Source organism: Diceros bicornis, chromosome 8 (assembly GCF_020826845.1).
Source record: "Diceros bicornis minor isolate mBicDic1 chromosome 8, mDicBic1.mat.cur, whole genome shotgun sequence".
Lineage (NCBI taxonomy): Eukaryota > Metazoa > Chordata > Mammalia > Perissodactyla > Rhinocerotidae > Diceros > Diceros bicornis.
The window spans coordinates 54951113-54971066 of record NC_080747.1 but is presented as its reverse complement, the minus strand read 5'-3'; the positions used below and the strand labels follow the sequence as shown (position 1 = coordinate 54971066).

The following is a 19954-nucleotide window of genomic DNA, read 5'->3' as shown; positions in this document are numbered from 1 at the left end:
TTAACTCTAAAATAACTAAAAACTTGAATGTAAGACATAAAACCATAAAAATTCTAGAAGAAAACATAGACAGTACAGTCTTCAACATTGGTCTTAGTGGTATCTTTTCAAATACCACGTTTCCTCAGGCCAAGGCAGCAAAAGAAAAAATAAAGAAATGGGACTAGATCAGACTAAAAACCTTCTGCACAGCAAAGGAAACCATCAACAAATTGAAAAGACATCCCACCAACTGGGAGACATTATTTGCAAATCATATATCCAATAAAGAGTTAATTTCCAAAATATATAAAGTTATACAACTCAACCACAAAAAATGAACAACTCAATCAAAAAATAGGCCAAGGACATGAATACACATTTTTCCAAAGATATACAGATGGCCAAAAGGCACCTGAAAAGATGTTCAATGTCACTAATTACTAGGGAAATGCAAATCAAAACTATAATGATATATCACTTCACACCTGTCAGAATGGGTATAACTAACAAGACAAGAAATAACAAATGTGAGTGAGGATGTGGAGAAAAGGTAACCCTCGTCTATTGTTGGTGGGAATGTAAATTAGTGCAGACACTACAGAAAATTATATGAAGGCTCCTCAAAAAATTAAAATTAGAACTACATATGATCCAGAAATTCCACTTCTGGGTATTTATCCCAAAGAAATGAAAACATTAACTTGCCTTCGAATATATATGTACCTGTAAGTTCATTGCAACCTTATTTACAATAGGCAAAATATGGAAGCTACCAAAGTGTCCATCAATAGATGAATGGATAAAGATGTGATATATATAAACAACGAATATTATTCAGCCATAAAAAAGAGCAAAATCTTGCCATTTGCAACAACATCAATGGAAAAGTGTATTGTTCTGAATGAAAAAAGTCAGAAAAAGAAAGACAATTACTATATGACTTCACTAATTTTTGGCATCTAAACAACAAAAGAAATGAACAACAACAACAAAAAACCAGAAACAGGCTCATAGAGACAGAAAACAAGTTGTTGGCTGCCAAAAGGGAGGAGGGTTTGGGGAAGGTGAAAAAGGCGAAGTGGAATAAGAGGTACAGACTTCTAGTTATAAAATAAGTCATAGGGATATAATGAGCAGTATAAGGAATATAGTCAATAACATTGTATTAACTTTGTATGATAAAAGATGCTAAATAGACTTATCATGGTGATCATTTAATAATAAATACAAATATCAAATCACTGTCATGTAAACCTGAACTAATATGATATTCTATATCAATTAATAAAAAATGACTAGGTACATGTGTGTGGTGATGGATTGTAATTAATATTTGGGTGGTGAACATGATGTAATCTATGTAGAAATAGAAGTATAATGATGTACACCTGAAATTTATGTGTTATAAACCAACGTTACTGCAAAGAAAAAAAAGAAAAACTCCAGTACTGTTAGATGTACACAAGATAAATGATTAAATAAACTAAAACAGAAAGAGCAAATCTGATTATGACTACAAAAAAAAAAAAAAAGAGAGAGATGGAGTCAGTAATCAAAAAAATCCTGAAAAGAAAATCTCAAGGCAAGATGGCTTCACTGATGAATTTGACCAGACTGGATATCAATTCTTGAAAAATATTCTCCAAAAAAATAGAAAAGGAGGCAACACTTGCCAAGGTATTCAATAAGGCTATGATATTAAAACACACAAAGACATCACAAGAAAAGAAAATTACGGACCACTATCGCCAATGAATGTAGACACAAAAGTCCTCAGCAATATGATAGCAAATCAAAATCAGGAATATGTAAAAGGGATTATACACCAAGAAAAACTTGAATTTATCCCAGGTATGCAAAGCTGGTCTAACAACTAAAAAATCATTAATATAATACACCATTATCAATAAAATGAGGGTCAAAAACTGCATCATCATTTCAGTAAATGCAGAAAAATCATTTGACAAAATCCAATACACTTCGGTACAAAAATACTCAATAAACTAAGAATACTGGGAAACGTCCTCAAATGGATAAAAAGTACCTACAAAAAACACACAGCTGATGTCATACTTAATGGTGAAACCAATTTTTTTTTTCCTAAGATAAGGAACAAGATGAGGAGGTCCATTCTCATAACTTGTGTTCAATATTTTTTTGGAGGTTCAAGCCGAGACATTTGGCAAGAACATAAAATAAAGAAATCCACATTGGAAAGGAAGACATAAAATATCTCTGTTGGCATATTAAATGATTATATGTAGAGAAAATATTTGGGAATTCACTAGAAAATACACAATATAAAATTGCAATAAACAATCCAAAATTAAAGTAAGAAAACAATCCCACCACAATCATATGTCACTTAATAACAGGGATACATTCTGAGAAGTGTGTTGTTGGGCATTTTCATCATTGTACAAACATCATGGAGAACACTTGCACAAACCAGGATGGTATAGGCTACTACATACTAAGGCTGTATGATGTTAACCTTACGGGATCACCATTGTATATGCAGTCTGTTGTTGGCTGAAATGTTGATATGCAGTGCATGGCTGTACAATAGCACCAAAAGAACAAAATGTTCAGGAACAAATTTAACAGGAAAATCGCAAAACTTATACTGTGGAAACTACAAAGCATTGTGGAAATGTATTTAAAAAGACCTAAATAAAAGGAAAGACATCTCATATTCTAGGATTAAAACGCTTAATATAGTTGTAATGGAAATTCTCCATGAATTGATACACAGATTCAACACAATCTCCCTCATAATCCCAGCTGAATTCTTTGCATGAATTGACAAACTAATCCTAAAATTTACATAGATACTCAAGCGAGCTAAAAACAGTCAAGCAATCCTGAAAAAAAGAACAAAATTGGAGGAATTATACTAACTGATTTCAAAGCCAACTACAAACTACAGTAATCAAGAGAGTGTGATACAGGCATGCAGATAAGCATATAAATCAGTAAAATAGATATTAAAATCCAGAAATATATGCACACATTGCTGGTCTATTGATTTTTGACAGAGAAATGAACATTCTTAAATAAATGCTTCTGGAGAAACTGATTATCCAAGTGTAACAGAATGAAGTTGGACTGCCGATCTCAAACCATATGGGAACAGTCTTCAAAATGGATCAAAAAACCTAAATTTAACAATTGAATTATAATACTTTTAAAGAAAACCGTAAGTAAAACTGTGATATTGGATTTGGCAATGGTTTCTTAGATACAACATCAAGATCACAGCAACCAAATGAAAAAGAGAGAAACTGGACTTCTTCATAGTTAAAACTTTTGTTCTATAAAGGACACCATCAAGAAAGAAAACAACCAGCGTTATTGAAGAATAGGAATCATATATCTCATAAGGGATTTATATCAAAAATATACTTTTAAAAGCTCTTATAATTGAATAATATGAAGGTGAATACTTCGATTAAAAAATTAAGAAAGGCTCTAAATAGATATTTCTCCAAAGAAGATATATAAATGTTGAACAAGCATATGCACAGGTGTTGAACATTATTTGTGTCAAAGAAAGATAACTCAAACCATAATGAGATTATAACTTCACTCCTACTAGCATACCTATAATTACAGAGACAAAGAACAACAAAGTGTTGGAAAGGATATAGAGATTTTGGAACCACTATATGTTGCTAGTGGGAATAAAAAATGGTTCAGTCACTTTGGAAATATCCTAAAAGGTGAAACATCAGTTACTATATGATCTAGCAATTCTACTTCTAGGTACATATACAAGAGAAAGAAAAACATGTCGACTCAAACCTTTTACATGAATGTTAATAAACAACATTATTCATAATAGTCAAAAAATGCAAAAAAATGTCAATCAAGTGATGAATGAATAAACAAAATATGGTATATCCGTACTATTAAATATTATTTGCCAGCGAAACGGAATGAGGCCCGGACATGTTACAATACGGATGAACATTTAAAACATTATGCTAAATGAAAGAAGCCAGTCACAGAAGATCATATATTGCATGATTCCATTTCCAGAAAATGCTCACACTAGGCAAATCTAAAGACAGAAACTAGATTAATGGTTGGATGGGGCTTGGGGAGGCAGAGATCAGGGAGTTCCGTCTAAAGGGTAAAGTTTCTTCATAGGTGATGACAATTCTCTTAAACTGATTGTTGTGGTGGTTGCACAATTCTGTGACTATGCTATGAACTATTGAATTGTACACTTTAAAGTTCATGAAGACTGCAGACACAGTTGCCTCTAACTTGTCACTGTTCTTGACACTCTTCCAAATAACAGATGACTTACACATACAATGGCTTCACCTCTTACGAGATGATAGCACTATTAATCTTGAAACAGACATTAAACACATTTGTACATAAATGTGGTCATCTACTTTTTGTTTATTCCACTTGCTAACAAAATGCTCTGACTGGTCATATAATATATTTACTTTGAGGTGTGGCAGTTATATTTTAACTTCCTGATGATTTCTCCTTGAGTATAAGCATAAGCAGCAGTAGAAAGGATCAGCAATTTGAAAAGAAGCAGAGCATTCACCGAGATGTCTAGGAAATGGATTTCAGTCCTGCTGCTGCTACAGCTGGGTTGTTACTTTAGCCCTGGAAGTAGCGGAAAGGTGCTGGTGTGGCCCACAGAATATAGCCATTGGATCAGTATGAAGACAATCCTGGAAGAACTTGTCCAGAGAGGTCATGAAGTGAGTGTTCTGACATCTTCAGCTTCCATTCTTGTTGATCCCTACAAACCATCTGCTATTAAATTTGAGATTTATCCTACGTCTTTATCAAAACATGATTTTGAGGTTTTGATCCGAAAAGTGATCGACAAATGGATATATCATACGCCAAAACATATAGTGTGGACATATTTTCCGGTAGTGCAAGAACTCTTCTGGGAATATTCTGATTATATTCAAAAGCTCTGTAAAGATGCAGTTTTGAACAAGAAACTTATAACAAAACTACAGGAATCAAGGTTTGATCTCATTCTCTCAGACCCCATTGGACCCTGTGGTGAGCTCCTGGCTGAGATACTGAAAACACCTTTAGTGTACAGTCTCCGCTTCACTCCAGGCCATAACATTGAAAAGTACAGTGGAGGACTCCCGTTCCCTCCATCCTATGTACCTGTTGTTATGTCAGAATTAAGTGATCAAATGACATTCATGGAGAGGGTAAAAAATATGATATATGTGCTTTATTGTGACTTTTGGTTCCAAATATTTAATGAGAAGAGGTGGGATCAGTTTTACACTGAAGTACTAGGTAAGTCATGTTTTTTAGTGGGTAGCTTGAAATCCTAACTTTTCTAGCGCCTTGGAAGGTGAGTTTGTGTCAAGTCAGAGGGATTTGTCTTTCATAAGTAAAACGTTTAGATAAAAATACAAAATGATCTCTCAAACTCACAAATATTATGGAAACGCTTAAACTATAGGGTCAGTTAGAACCCTGGGCCCCATCATAGTACAGGACACTCCAGGAAATCATAGACTAAAAACTAAAGAACTAAGAGTTCGTTGAGTAACCGCATATCCACTCTTGTTTATTTGTCTGTTTGTAATAGGCTTTCTTGCATAGAGGAGTTTTAGGTTCACAACAATATTGAGTAGAGATTTTCCATATACACCCTGACCCCACTCACCTTGTTTCCCTTATTATCAACATCCACCACCAGAGAACTATATTTGTTACAATTGATGAAACTATATTGACACACCATTATCATCCAAAGTCCATATTTTATATTAAGGTTCTCTCGGTGTTGTACATTCTATGAATTTGAACAGAGTTATGTTGTCATATGTCCACCATTACAATATGATACAGCGTAGTTTCACTACCCTAAAAATCCTCTGTGCTCTGCCTATTCAGCCTACACATCAATTTTAGTATCATTTTTTTCCGTTTTCAATAAAAGTCATTAGGGATTTCACTAAATATCTTGATCAAAGAAGACACATAGATTGATGAGTTACATATTTCCAATACAACAGTTTAGGGAGCCTTGAGGAAATTGCTTCTCCTTGTTTGGTTTAGATTCTTTTAAAAAATCAACGATTTTGCCATATGACCTGAAAGATTCCTTCACAAATGAAAGATATAATAGCTCTCTCTCAGACACATGAAACTATAATTTGAGTTTCTAATGATCACGTTTTCCTTCACAAGGGACTTACAAATCATCTGTTTTAAAGCCCCAAAATATTGTCAAGAGGTCGACATACAAGTTACTAGTCTACATTTTTTAAAAACAATGTCTCTCTATTAAAGATAAAACGAGCCAAATTTAAGGGTGAGCACATCTATTTCCAATATTTATTAATAATTTCTAGCTGTTTTTGCAACATCATTTATTCAATATGCAAATATTATTATGCTCCTAAGATGAAACAAATGCAAGAGTAGCCATACTTTCCAAAAACTTACAGTTTACCTGGAAAATATAGGATCAAAGGAATAGCTTGCTAAATTGTAGAAACTTGACTGAGTACTATAGGGAGAGGTGTTTCCATGGATATGGTAGAGTTGATTTATTGAGCAGTTAAAATCGTTTACATTTGCATCAATTACTGTTGCAGCTTTACAGAGTAAACAAATGCATATTTAATTCTTTAGTGGCTTAGTTTTAAAAATTGTTTATGATTGTGAATGCACTGATGTGATGTTAGAGATGCAAGTCTCTTACACTTTCTCATTTATATATAAATAACATATATAAAATGTATATTATATATACACACACATATTTGTATCATGAAACCACAGATACTTTTAAACAGCTTTGGTAATGTCATTCCAAGCTCCCTTCAGAAAATTACCTGGTATTTTCACTTTACAATACTCTCATTTCCTCTACGTTTCTTTGCTTTTTTCCCTTCAGGAAGACCCACTACATTATCTGAGTTAATGAGGAAAGCTGAAATGTGGCTCATTCGAAACTATTGGGATTTTGAATTTCCTCGCCCATTGTTACCACATTTCAAATATATTGGAGGCTATCACTGCAAACCTGCCAAACCCCTGCCTAAGGTGACCTGTTCCTGTTTGTTTGGCTTGTTTACTTTGCATTTCCAATAGAAATGATTCTGTGTTCTTCATTTAGAATGTTTTATTACAGTGAGAGTGATATGGGAAGCTGAGTAAAGTGACCTGCCAATTAGAAACTCATGTATTCCAGTAGCACTAAAAGAATTTGAATTTCATTGTCATTACAGAACAAAGCATTATACTTGGAAGACTTTGGGAATAGGGTCAGTTAAATAAACACCTCATTATTCAACACATAAGAAATTATCAGTCACTCATTTAAAGAATATTCTTAAAGTGACTAGCATAGTCCACAGATAAGTGCTGGATACACAGAGAGGCGGTGTAGACACAATATAACACCCCCAACACCTAACATTCTACTTAGAAAGATGGAACATAAGCATGCAATTAAAACTGTGTGAAAAGTATAATAATAAGGAAGTACCACAAGACTAGAGAGCATCCAGCGAGGATCATTGAACAACAAGGATTAGGATCAGAAAGTATACTCTTTATATTGAGAGAGTTACATCATTATTTTCCACAGAGAAAAGAACAAATAATGAAATTAAAACAGAAGGCCTGAAAACACAAAGGATGTGTAGGGAGTTTCAAGGAGATATCCAGGAAACTTTTGGCTCTGTTATTTTGTTTTTCTTTTTTTTTTTTTCTTTGATAAGAGTCTACACTGAGCAATAAGGAAATATTCCAGTACAGAATGTAATAAATTGATTTTAAATTGGCAAGAATATGGGACAACAAGTCAGAATAATTCTGAAACAATTCCAGGCATGAAGGTGACCAGATCTCTGCTGTAGAAAGTCCTGCTCTACCACTCCCAGCGTGGGGCAGCTGCTCCCTGGGGAACTCAGTCAGGTGATGATGACGACTCTTCACAGCCAGTTACACATAGCACATTCTGCTAGGACATCCATTTTATAATAAGATTCAGGGCAAAAGTTATCATACGTAAAACAACCAGAAATATGGTCACTCCAACAAATAATATATATGTATATTTCTGGATTATAGATAGGAATCTTAGGGCTATTTCATGGAAACTGCAAACAGTAATACCAGACTCAGGAATGACAACAATTCTCCAGCATTTAAAGAGTGATTTGGCAGGGAGCTTGGGACATATGGAAAATTATTATAAATTATTATAGAGCTGAGAGAAAAAAGATGTAAAGTCATCCCAATCATAACAAACTATTTCTTAGTACTCATAACCAGAGAAATAAAATACTAATGAGTAAACTAAAATAATTCTCCAGAAAATTTGAACGGAAAAAACACAAGTGAATTAGTAGAGTTACAATGATAAAGAATCAAAGGTGAGTCAAGATTCTGCTCTGTGGTCTCCTTCTAAGAATCTACATTAGTAATTAATAACAGTGTAAATTCAGAGTCTAGGTATAATACTTTCTAAGAGTATTTCCTCTGCACTACTATGTACTGGCTCTATTTCGCTTCTTTTTTTTTTTTAATTTTTTGTTTATTGGAGTAACATTGGTTTATAACATTGTAAAAATTTCAGGTGTACATCATTTTACTTCTATATCTGCGTAGATTACATCATGATCACCACCAAAATACTAATTACAACCCATCACCACACACATTACCGAATTATCTCTTTCACCCTCCTCCCTCCTCCCTTCCCCTCTGGTAACCACCAATCCAATCTCTGTCCCTATGTGTTTGTTTATTGTTGTTATTATCTACTACTTAATGAAGGAAATCATATGGTATTTGACCTTCTCCCTCTGACTTATTTCACTTTGCATTATACCCTCAATATCCATCCATGTTGTCACAAATGGCTGGATTTCATCGTTTCTTATGGCTGAGTAGTATTCCATTGTGTATATATACCACATCTTCTTTAACCATTCGTCCCTTGACGGGCACTTAGGTTGCTTCCAAGTCTTGGCTATTGTGAATAACGCTGCAATGAACACAGGGGTGCATGTACCTTTACAAATTGGTGTTTTCAAGTTCTTTGGATAAATACCCAGCAGTGAAATAGCTGGATCATATGGTAGTTCTATCCTTGATTTTTTGAGGAATCTCCATACTGTTTTCCATAGTGGCTGCACCAGTTTGCAATCCCACCAGCAGTGTATGAGAGTTCCCTTCTCTCCACATCCTCTCCAACACATGTTGTTTCCTGTCTTGTTAATTATAGCCATTCTGACGGGCGTGAGGTGATATCTCATTGTTGTTTTGATTTGCATTTCCCTGATAGTTAGTGATTTTGAACATCTTTTCATGTGTCTGTTGGCCATCTGTATATTTTTGGAGAAATGTCTGTTCAGGTCTTTTGCCCATTTTTTAATTGGGTTGTTAGTTTTTTGGTTGTTGAGATGCATGAGTTCTTCATATATTTTGGAGATGAAGCCCTTATCAGATGTATGGTTTGCAAATATCTTCTCCCAATTGTTAGGTTGTCTTTTCGTTTGGTTGATGGTTTCCTTTGCTGTGCAGAAGCTTTTTAGTTTGATGTAGTCCCATTTGTTTATTTTTTCTATTGTTTCTCTTGCCCGGACAGACATGGTGCTTGAAAATATGTTGCTAAGACTGATGTCGAAGAGCGTACTGCCTATGTTTTCTTCTAGAAGTTTCATATTTTCAGGTCTTACATTCAAGTCTTTAATCCATTTGGAGTTAATTTTTGTGCATGGTGTAAGGTAAGGGTCTACTTTCATTTTTTTGCAGATGGCTATCCAGTTTTCCCAACACCATTTGTTGAAGAGACTTTCTTTTCCCCATTGTATGTTCTTGGCTCCTTTGTCAAAGATTAGCTATCCATAAATGTGTGGGTTTATTTCTGGGCTTTCAATTCTATTCCATTGATCTGTGGTTCTGTTTTTGTGCCAGTACCATGCTGTTTGGTTACTATACCTTTGTAGTGTATTTTGAAATCAGGGAGTGTGATACCTCCAGCTTTGTTCTTTTTTCTCAGGATTCCTTTAGCTATTCGGGGTCTTTTGTTGTTCCATATAAATTTTAGGATTCTTTGTTCTATTTCTGTGAAAAATGTTGTTGGAACTTGATAGGGATTGCATTGAATCTATAGATGGCTTTAGGAAGTATGGACATCTTAACTATGTTAATTCTTCCAATCCAGGAGCGCGGAATATCTTTCCATTTCTTTGTGTCTTCGTCAATTTCTTTCAGAAATGTTTTATAGTTTTCAGTGTACAGATCTTTCACCGCTTTGGTTAAGTTTATTCCTAGGTATTTTATTCTTTTTGTTGCAATTATAAATAGGATGGTATTCTTAATTTCTATTTCTGTTACTTCGTTGTTAGTGTACAGAAATGCAACTGATTTTTGTATGTTGATTTTGTATCCTGCAACTTTACCATATTCGTTTATTACTTCTAAAAGTTTTCTGGTGGATTCTGTAGGGTTTTCTATATATAAAATCATGTCATCTGCAAATAGTGACAGTTTCACTTCTTCCTTTCCAATTTGGATCCCTTTTATTTCTTTCTCTTGCCTGATTGCTCTGGCTAGGACTTCCAATACTATGTTAAATAGGAGTGGTGACAGTGGGCATCCTTGTCTGGTTCCTGTTCTTAGAGGGATAGCTTTCAGTTTTCAACATTGAGGATGATATCAGCTGTGGGTTTCTCATATATGGCCTTAATTATGTTGAGGTACTTTCCTTCTATACCCATTTTATTCAGAGTTTTTATCATAAATGGATGTTGTATCTTGTCAAATGCTTTCTCTGCATCTATTGAGATGATCATGTGATTTTTATTCTTCATTTTATTAGTGTGGTGTATCACGTTGATTGATTTGTGAATGTTAAACCATTCCTGCATACCTGGAATAAATCCCACTTGATCATGTATAATCTTTTTAACGTATTGTGTATGCGATTTGCTAGTATTTTGTTGAGGATTTTTCCATCGATGTTCATCAGTGATAATGGCCTGTAATTTTCTTTTTTTTTTGTGTTGTCCTTGTCTGGTTTTGGTATCAGGGTAATGTCGGCTTCGTAGAATGAGTTAGGGAGCTTCCCCCCCTCCTCAATTTTTTGGAAGAGTTTGAGAAGGTTAGGTATTAAGTCTTCTTTGAATGTTTGGTGGAATTCAGCAGGGAAGCCGTCTAGTCCTGGACTTTTATTTTTGGGGAGGTTTGTGATTACTGTTTCGATCTCCTTACTGGTGATTGGTCTATTCAAATTCTCTACTTCTTCTTGATCCAGTTTTGAAAGGTTGTATGATTCTAAGAATTTATCCATTTCTTCCAGATTGTCGAATTGGTTGGCATATAGCTTTTCATAGTATTCTCTTATAATCTTTTGTATTTCTGAGGTGTCTGTTGTAACCTCTCCTCTTTCATTTCTGATTTTACTTATTTGTGCCTTCTCTCTTTTTTTCTTGGTGAGTCTAGCTAAAGACGTGTCAATTTTGTAGATCTGTTCAAAGAAACAGCTCTTGGTTTTATTAATTTTTTCTATTGTTCTTTTGGTCTCTATTTCATTTATTTCTACCGTGATTTTTATTATTTCCCTTCTTCTACTGATTTTGGGCTTTGTTTGTTCTTCTTTTTCCAGTTCCTTTAGGTGCATTGTTAGATTGTTTATTTGAGATTTTTCTTGTTAGTTGAGATAGGCCTGTATCGCTATAAACTTCCCTCTTAGAACCGCTTTTGCTGTATCCCATAAATTCTGCCATGTCGTATTTTCATTTTCATTTGTCTCCAGGTATTTTTTTATTTCTTCTTTGATTTCTTCATTAACCCAGTCGTTGTTTCTATTTCGCTTCTTGCTCATGCACACAGACACACACAAGCACGTCTGCACAAATATACAAAATAAAGGAAATCAATCTCATATCAATTGTATCATTCCAAAGGAAATGAGGGATTAGATCTATTATAAACAGCCACTGAGGAAAACAGAACGGAAGTTCCTCAAAAAATTAAAAATAGAAGTACCAGAAGGTCCAGCAATTCCACTTCTGGGTATTAATCAAAACAATTGACATTAGGATCCTGATGACATATATGCATATTCGTCTTCATAACAGCACTATTCACAAGAGCCAAATGTGGAAGCAATCCAAGTGTCAATTGCCAGATGAATTAATTTGAAAAAAATGTGGTATTTACACACAATGAAATATTACTCAGCCTTAAAACGGAAGGAAATTCTAAAACACGCTACAGCATGGCTAAAACTTAAAGATGGTATGCTAAGTGAAGTGGGCCACTCATGAAACAAACAATACTGTATGATTCACTTGAGTAACTTATCTACACTGGTCAAATTCATAGAAAGGGAAAGTAGAATGGCAGTTGTCAGGGAATTATTGTATAATGGGTATAGTTTCAATTTGCAAGATGAAAAGTTCTGGAGATTGGTTGTAGAACAATGAGAATGTATATACTACTGAATTGTACACTTAGGAATGGTTAAGATGATAAATTTTATGTTATGTATATTTTACCACAATTAAAAATAAACAGGCACTAGTCTAGTAATTCCTGATAATAGATGATTTTTCTCTCCTGAGTTATTTGTAGCAATCCCCACAATAGTATTTGCTATGCTGCTGTTCTTTTGTGATGGAACAAATTATTTCTTCACAGGAAATGGAGGAGTTTGCCCAGAGCTCTGGAGAAAACGGTATTGTGGTGTTTACTCTGGGGTCAATTGTCAATAATATGACAGAAGAAAGAGCCAATGTGATTGCATCAGCCCTTGCCCAGATTCCACAAAAGGTTAGATGAAGTATTTTATGGTGGCCACTATTTAATGCATCTTTCAAATTTTGAAAAGGGTCTGATTAGAAATTTCGTTCATGAAACATAAACTACACTGTATTATGATAGGTCCAATTTATCTCAGATACGGTATAAAAATCAAAGTATATATTATATGGCAGTTGCCAACAGTGCAGAGGGTGTTTTTGATTGACAATAACTTTGGCATTAACATTGAGATCAGAAATAAACATGTTTAAGAGGTATAGCATGAAGTTTGGTATTATAATGATATTGCGGGCACATACGGATATCATCAGATTCTGCTCTGTCATTTGCTCCTTTCCCTTACATGATTCCTGAGAGCACTGTACATGCTACCAATGTTCTCAGAAAGGAGTTAAATTTTAACAATAATATTAAGCAAGAAAAGATAACAGTCTGAAAGGCATCCTGCAGTTTAGGCTTTCCAGGTAATCCAGGCCTCTTTTACTTCCCCTCAATTTCAGAATAGGTCTGTTCAATGTGCTTTTCAGGGTGCTATAGAGAGAAAGGATGGCCAAGGCTCACCAAGCTGCATCCACGTACCTATCCAGCCACTGTGATTTAGAGAGAGAGAAATACCTACCCTCAAAAAAGAAAGAAAGAACTGCTCTTGTGGTCTAGGCCCTGCTAAAGTCTGAAACAGGAAAACATGAATGAAAGGGTGGAGGTGGGTCAGCCCTTAAGGTGTTTTATAAAATGTGGCCCTGCAAAGACTCTGCTTATAATCCATCTGAAAAATAACTCCTCCTGATTGAAGATGGAGAAGAGAATATGAAAAGTAGTCAACTAGAAGCAAGGCTAGCATGGGAAAGTTTCAGATGCCCCTTCTCCATAAAATATGGTAGTAAATTATTTCCAATATATGGAATATACCTGGAGTCTCCGGGTATTTTTGGACTAGTTTTTAGTCTCCTAACTTATATAGCTTTCTGCTTATTATTTATGCTACTTTGCTGAGAACTACAGTTACCTTAAGACTCACATTGAAATTAGATGTTAACTCTGGTAAATTAGAGTCTAGCTTATGAGGATTGCCTGGGAATTCCAAAACCTGTACCTAATTTTTGTACTGGACTTGGAAACGGCTTGGCTATAAGAAACCATATTAATTAATGGTGTCAATGTTTGAGTGCATCCCTAAAGGGTTAACAGTCAGTTGAATAAAATTTAGCATCATCATGATATTCAATTTTTTTTGACAGCTTTGCTGTTATTTATGAAATACCCAGAGGCTCTTCTTTTCAACATTTAAAGGATTGTCAAACCTAGCAATAGTGATAACACTGTGGATTCATGTAAAAAAATTTCTACATGAAACTTTTCATGGAAGTAATGATTAATAATTAGTAATTTACCAAAAGCTAAACATACCAAGCAGAAATTATTTATAATTAATTATAAATTATTTATAATTAGAATTATTTTGTTCTCACAAATAGCTGATTGCATACATTTCCCTTTCTGTAAATCAAAAGATGTAAAACTCTAATAAAATAACCTATGGAACAAGCTCATATAAGGAAGCTGCTTCTCCCAACACTCAAAGAGAAATAAGCAGGCTAATGTTAAATTTGGAAGCTGAGAGCTAGTATAATAAATAGCTAAATAAATTACTATATCATTAGTAATTTGCAATTTTTTTTGCACTAGAATTATAATGACTACCTAAAAATATTTTACACACCTGGATTGGTCACTGAAAATGCCATTTGTCTAATCCAAGTGTGAAACATCATGATTGCATCCACACTTGATTGAATATAAAATAAGTACATGAAATATGAGTATTCATATTACATCAGTGTTTCAGTAGTTCTCGTTACTTAGCATCTCTTGTCCTCATTTCCTCATCTGTCATACTGAATGGGTTTAACTAGATGCCTCTTAGTCTATTTAGATTCTAACATGCTATATCTTAAGTTTGACTCAGGGAAGAGGTATTTTCTTTATTTTAACAGGTGATATGGAGATTTGATGGCAAGAAGCCAGAAACCTTAGGGCCAAATACTCGGCTCTATAAGTGGATCCCACAGAATGACCTTCTTGGTAAGACTCTGGAAAACAAACACTGAAATGAGAGAAACTCCAACCGGATGATAATATTTCATGAAGAGACAAATTTATTGAACGTTTATTATTGGAAATCTGAAAAATAAAAGTTAACTTTCTTATATTTGTTTCCCAGTCCTGGGGGAAAGGATAAGTGTAACTTTTCCTTCCTCTGATTCCTGCACCACCACCCTCAACTTCCTGCTGCCTTGAAACGCTACTGGCAGATTCAGTGACTTCACTATGTCATTAAGAGAATATATTCTAACGTATGCCCTCCCCCTGTTTTTCCTACACATTCATTTATAATCTAGCATGATGTCTTTCAGTATTGTCCACATGGCAATCTTTTATTTATTTTTCAAGTCTCACATCATGCATCAATCTTCTATGTAGCCTTCACTTACATCTAGAGCAGATTTAGGTGCTTATTCCTTTGAGTTCTGAAAGACATTTCAATGTAGTCTCATGTGTATAGTAATCTGTTATCTAGAATGCAATGCCTCTTTCAGTGTCTTATATTGCCTTACTCTCATTTTATTCTAAGACTTATACTTAATAAGTTGCTGAAATTCACCCAATCCTAGGTCATCTGAAAACCAAAGCCTTCATAACTCACGGTGGAGCCAATGGCGTCTATGAAGCCATCTACCACGGGATCCCTATGGTGGGCATTCCTTTGTTTTCGGATCAACCTGATAATATTGCTCGCATGAAGATCAAGGGAGCAGCTGTTAGACTGGACTTCCACACAATGTCAAGTACAGATTTGACCAATGCAATGAAGACCGTCATTAATGACCCATCGTGAGTATCACAATTTTTTTAGTAGATGCTATTTACAGATAGGTTCTTTTGCCAGTGGCAAATATGAGTTAATTCCATTTTTATGAGGCTAATTATGAAATTACTGACATGATTTAACCATTCTTAAATACACTTTTATTTTCACCCAGACATTTTTTTTCAAAGCTGTATTTTAACCTCATAGATTTAATGGGTAACCAACTGGTGCAACAATTTTCTCCTCAAATAATATAAAGTTTCATAGATAATTGTAAGAAGGACACATTTTTAAAAGTATAATAGAACCAGAGCAGAAAATAATGATGAACTAGGAAAAATATAAATTCTTGCAAGTCAGTACCTAACATCTCTGAATCTATAAATCTTTCTACGTGAAAAATTTATTTTATTCTCATTATTTTAGCAGATTTATAATGAGATAAAATTTATTTACTTTAAAGTTATAAATTCAAATATTTGTAGTATATTTACAGAGCTATGAAATGATCAAAATAATATAAATTTAGGACATTTTTATCACCACCAAAAGAAAGCTAACATGCCTTAGAAGTCACTTCCCATTCATCCCGGGCTAAGCAACTATTTTTTTGTGTGTGTGTGGGAGGAAGATCAGCCCTGATCTAACATCCATGCCAATTCTCCTCTTTTTGCTGAGGAAGACCGGCCCTGAGCTAACGTCTATGGCCAATCCTCCTCCTTTTTTTTTTCCTTTTTTCTCCCCAAAGCCCCAGTAGATAGTTGTATGCCTACTAGTTGCTGTATGTGGGATGCCGCCTCAGCATGCTGGACAAGCGGTGTGTCAGCGCATGCCTGGGATCCGGGCCCAGGCTGTCAGTAGTAGAGCACACGCACTTAACCGCTAAGCCACTGGGTCCACCCTGGCCAAGCAACTATTAATCAACTTTCTGTCTCTATAGATTAGCCCTTCTGGACATTTTTTATACACGGAATCATACAATATATGGTCTTTGGCAACTGGCTTCTTTCACACAGGATGATGTTTTGACTTTCTTCTTGTTGTGGCTTTTTTTCTATTGCTAAATATTATTCTGTGATAAAGACATAGCACATTTTATTTAGTCATTTATAAGTTCATAGATATTTTGATTGTTCCATGTTTAGCTATTATGAATATTGCTGTATATGATTTCGTGTGAATATACATAAAGATGTCAATACTTACAGTATCTAAACAGACTAACTCATTTAAAGACAAAGACTGTCAGAATGGATTTAAAAACTATCTATGCTATTTATAAGATACCCTTAAATGGAAGAGTATAAGAAGATTGTAAATACATATGTAGGAAAATATGTATTTCAACCGTAACCCTAGAAAGATGTATGTAGCTGTACTAATATCAGACACAGTAGACCAGAAACATTAGTAAAATAAAAGATAAATAATTTATAATGATAAATAAGTTAGTCTTTTACAACAATACAAATTATTAATTTGTAACACCTACTAATAAATTCTCTAAATAAACAAAGTAAAAGTAGAAAAAGAGAGAAAATGAAACACTCAAATCTATGGTCATAATAGGATGTTTTTAAAGACCTTTTTCTATAATACAGAAAAATATGACAAAATAAATAAGTACATGAAAGATTTGTATATATATATATATATATATATACACATAATATATGTATAATGATGACGAAAACACATTTTTCAACAGCATCTAGAATAGCGAATGAAATTGACCATGCTTGCTGGGGTAAAACTAAGACTTAGTATTTGAAAATTTTCAAATTATAATGAGCATATTATCTGACCAGACAAGAATTAAGTGAGAAATTATCAAAAAAAAATTTAAAAAAACGCTCTAAATTTGGAAAATTAAGCAATACATCTCTAAATAATTCAGTCAACAAAGAAATCATAATCATACATGCACTGTCTTCTCAGGAATTCTCTTCTAGGTATTATGCAAGAGAAATGTATAAATATGTAAACAAAAAGACATTTAGAAGAATATTTACATTAGCATTAGTATCAAAGACCAAAATATTAATAACAATCCACATGCCCATTGATCATTATGAAGAGATAATCTGTGGTATTCTCTTACATTGCATACTCTACAGCAACGGAGTTCACCAACAATTGCTACAGAAAGGGGAAAAATTAATGAGTATTAGTATATGATTCCAATATATGAACCAGAAAAACTAATCTATGATGTTAAAAGTAATGATAGCAGTTAATTTGTAGAAGAGATTAGTGGCTAAAAGGTCCAGGGAAATGGAGAGCTTCTAGTAGCTTGTGGGATCCTATATCAATATGCAGGTAGCAGATACATTGGTATATTCACTTCATGACAATTTTCTACCTGAATGATTTTGAGCTGTTCATTTAGGATATGTGCATTTTTCTTATATATTTATACTTAAATAAAAAATAGTTTTTAAAAAATGTATTGTATTTAAAAATCTAGAAATCAAATAGAAAAAAAAATAAAAATATAGAATCAATTCCTAAGAGTACTACTAGTATGGTCAGGAAATGCCTCTCTGCGAAGTGACTCTGAAGCCAAAGCCTCCATCAGGGGTTAGAATGAAGCCTTGGGGTGTCACAGGTAATGGCGCTCCAGGACAGGGACAGAGGGGATGGGAAGTGCAAAGGTGCTGAGGTGGGGCCACATTTGGCAGCTTCAACAAACAGCTACGAGGCCAATGTGCCTACAACAGAGTGTGCTGGGGACAAAATGCTTGGAGAGGAGGTTGCCAGGGGTCTCTGCATGTAGGTCCGGAGGCCAAAGTGATGATTTAGAATTTATTCTGCATGGGATGAGATGCCAGACGGAAATTTTAAGCAGCAAACTGTCATAATCCGACATGTGTTTGAAAAAAATCATTCTGGTTACTGTATGGAAAATAGACAGTAGAGTTATGAAGAGAAGGAGAGAAGCACAGGGACTGGTTAGGATACATTTTACACAAGATGACAGAATTCCTCTTTAAAAACTTCAAGGAGATCATCTTAAAATTGCATTCATCCTCTGGCTGATAGTCCTTCAAATGGCTCCTATCATGTCCCCTGCTAGAAAAGATTTAACTTTCTCACCTTATCTTCATCTTCACTTTTAAAATATTTGCCATCAGAAAATTCCAGTGTAAAAACCAAACTATTTATGAAAACTCAATTAAAAATGTACTTCTTCTGCACTTCTATGGTACTTATTTTGAAACATATGTATGACACTTCAAAAGACTTTCATGGGATTGATATGCATAGGCAAATTAACTTCCTTTCAATGTTGCTATCTTTGCGTTTCTCCTTTAGATATAAAGAGAATGCTATGAAATTATCAAGAATTCAACATGATCAACCAGTGAAGCCTCTAGATCGAGCAGTCTTCTGGATCGAGTTTGTCATGCGCCACAAAGGAGCCAAACACCTTCGGCCAGCCTCCCATGACCTCACTTGGTTCCAGTACCACTCTTTGGATGTGCTTGGGTTCCTGCTGGCCTGTGTGGCAACTGCTATATTTGTCATCACAAAATCTTGTGTGTTGTGTTTCCAGATGTTTGCTAAAACAGCAAAGAAGGAAAAGAGGGAGTAGTTGTATCGGAAGCCGGAAGCTGTTATGCCTCATAGCTGAGACTCCTCTAGTTAATTCCAGCAAGAAGAAGATATGAGGTTTTGTCCTCTTGTGACAAAACAATCTTTCATAATTAGCTTCTCAGATCAAAATTTGTTTTCAAGTGATTTATACCTGTTTATGAGTTAGAAATATATAATGCCAAAGAGAAAAAGGGGAAAAATAAAATAAAAATAAAAGTATAAGGGTATATTGAAATTTATTATTCTAATAAAAAAGTTATACCAAAAAAAAAATATTGAACTTATCTGTGTTTCAAACATTGTGCATGGACACAAGAACATTAAGTAATCTAGTCACAATATAAATTTTGGTGGAAATAATTTAACCGCAGGTTGGTGCAGATTTTGTAGTTTTATCTTTTGCTGAAGAAACTGTTCAACAGTTAGAATTGTGTAAAGTGACTCACCCTTCCATTTCCTTTTGGGAGACCACTAGTGCTGCTTGGCTTTTATGTGCATCCAGCCTCAGCATCACTCCTTACCTAGAGACATGGCAAGATTTTGCCTACATCCAATTTAACTCCTTCGCAAGTGGAATGTATACCAATTTAGAAATATAACAACTGCTACCTACTTCCTATTATACAATTGAGCTATTTAAGAAAGACTTTGGTTTTACTAGCTTATTCTCTTTACCTCCACAAAATGCTAGCAAACTGAATCCAGGAA

At 34.4% G+C, this 19954-nt stretch overlaps 1 protein-coding gene across 6 annotated transcripts; it reads left to right on the top strand.

Annotated features, from left to right (window-relative positions):
- Positions 1–4556: 4556 nt before the first annotated feature.
- LOC131409656 (UDP-glucuronosyltransferase 2B31-like) lies at positions 4557–19244 on the top strand. 6 transcript variants are annotated; one of them, XM_058547200.1, is made up of 7 exons: positions 4557–4832; positions 5187–5280; positions 6896–7044; positions 12658–12789; positions 14775–14862; positions 15453–15672; positions 18965–19244. In XM_058547200.1, the coding sequence occupies exons 1-7, from the start codon at positions 4557–4559 to the stop codon at positions 19242–19244; spliced, it is 1239 nt and encodes a 412-aa protein (XP_058403183.1). The 6 variants fall into 6 exon arrangements, with proteins under 6 accessions (XP_058403183.1, XP_058403182.1, XP_058403179.1 ...); XM_058547199.1 differs by lacking the exon at positions 5187–5280 and having other exon boundaries at positions 4557–5028; XM_058547196.1 differs by having other exon boundaries at positions 4557–5280.
- The last annotated feature ends 710 nt before the right edge of the window (positions 19245–19954 follow it).

What these genes read in the sequence shown, in the direction of transcription:
- LOC131409656 (XM_058547196.1), top strand. Translation starts at nt 4,557, where the DNA reads ATGTCTAGGAAATGGATTTCAGTCCTGCTGCTGCTACAGCTGGGTTGT. An exon ending in GTTTTACACTGAAGTACTAG is followed by an intron (nt 5,281 to 6,895) that starts GTAAGTCATGTT and finishes TTTTCCCTTCAG; the next exon opens with GAAGACCCACTACATTATCT. An exon ending in CCCACAGAATGACCTTCTTG is followed by an intron (nt 14,863 to 15,452) that starts GTAAGACTCTGG and finishes ACCCAATCCTAG; the next exon opens with GTCATCTGAAAACCAAAGCC.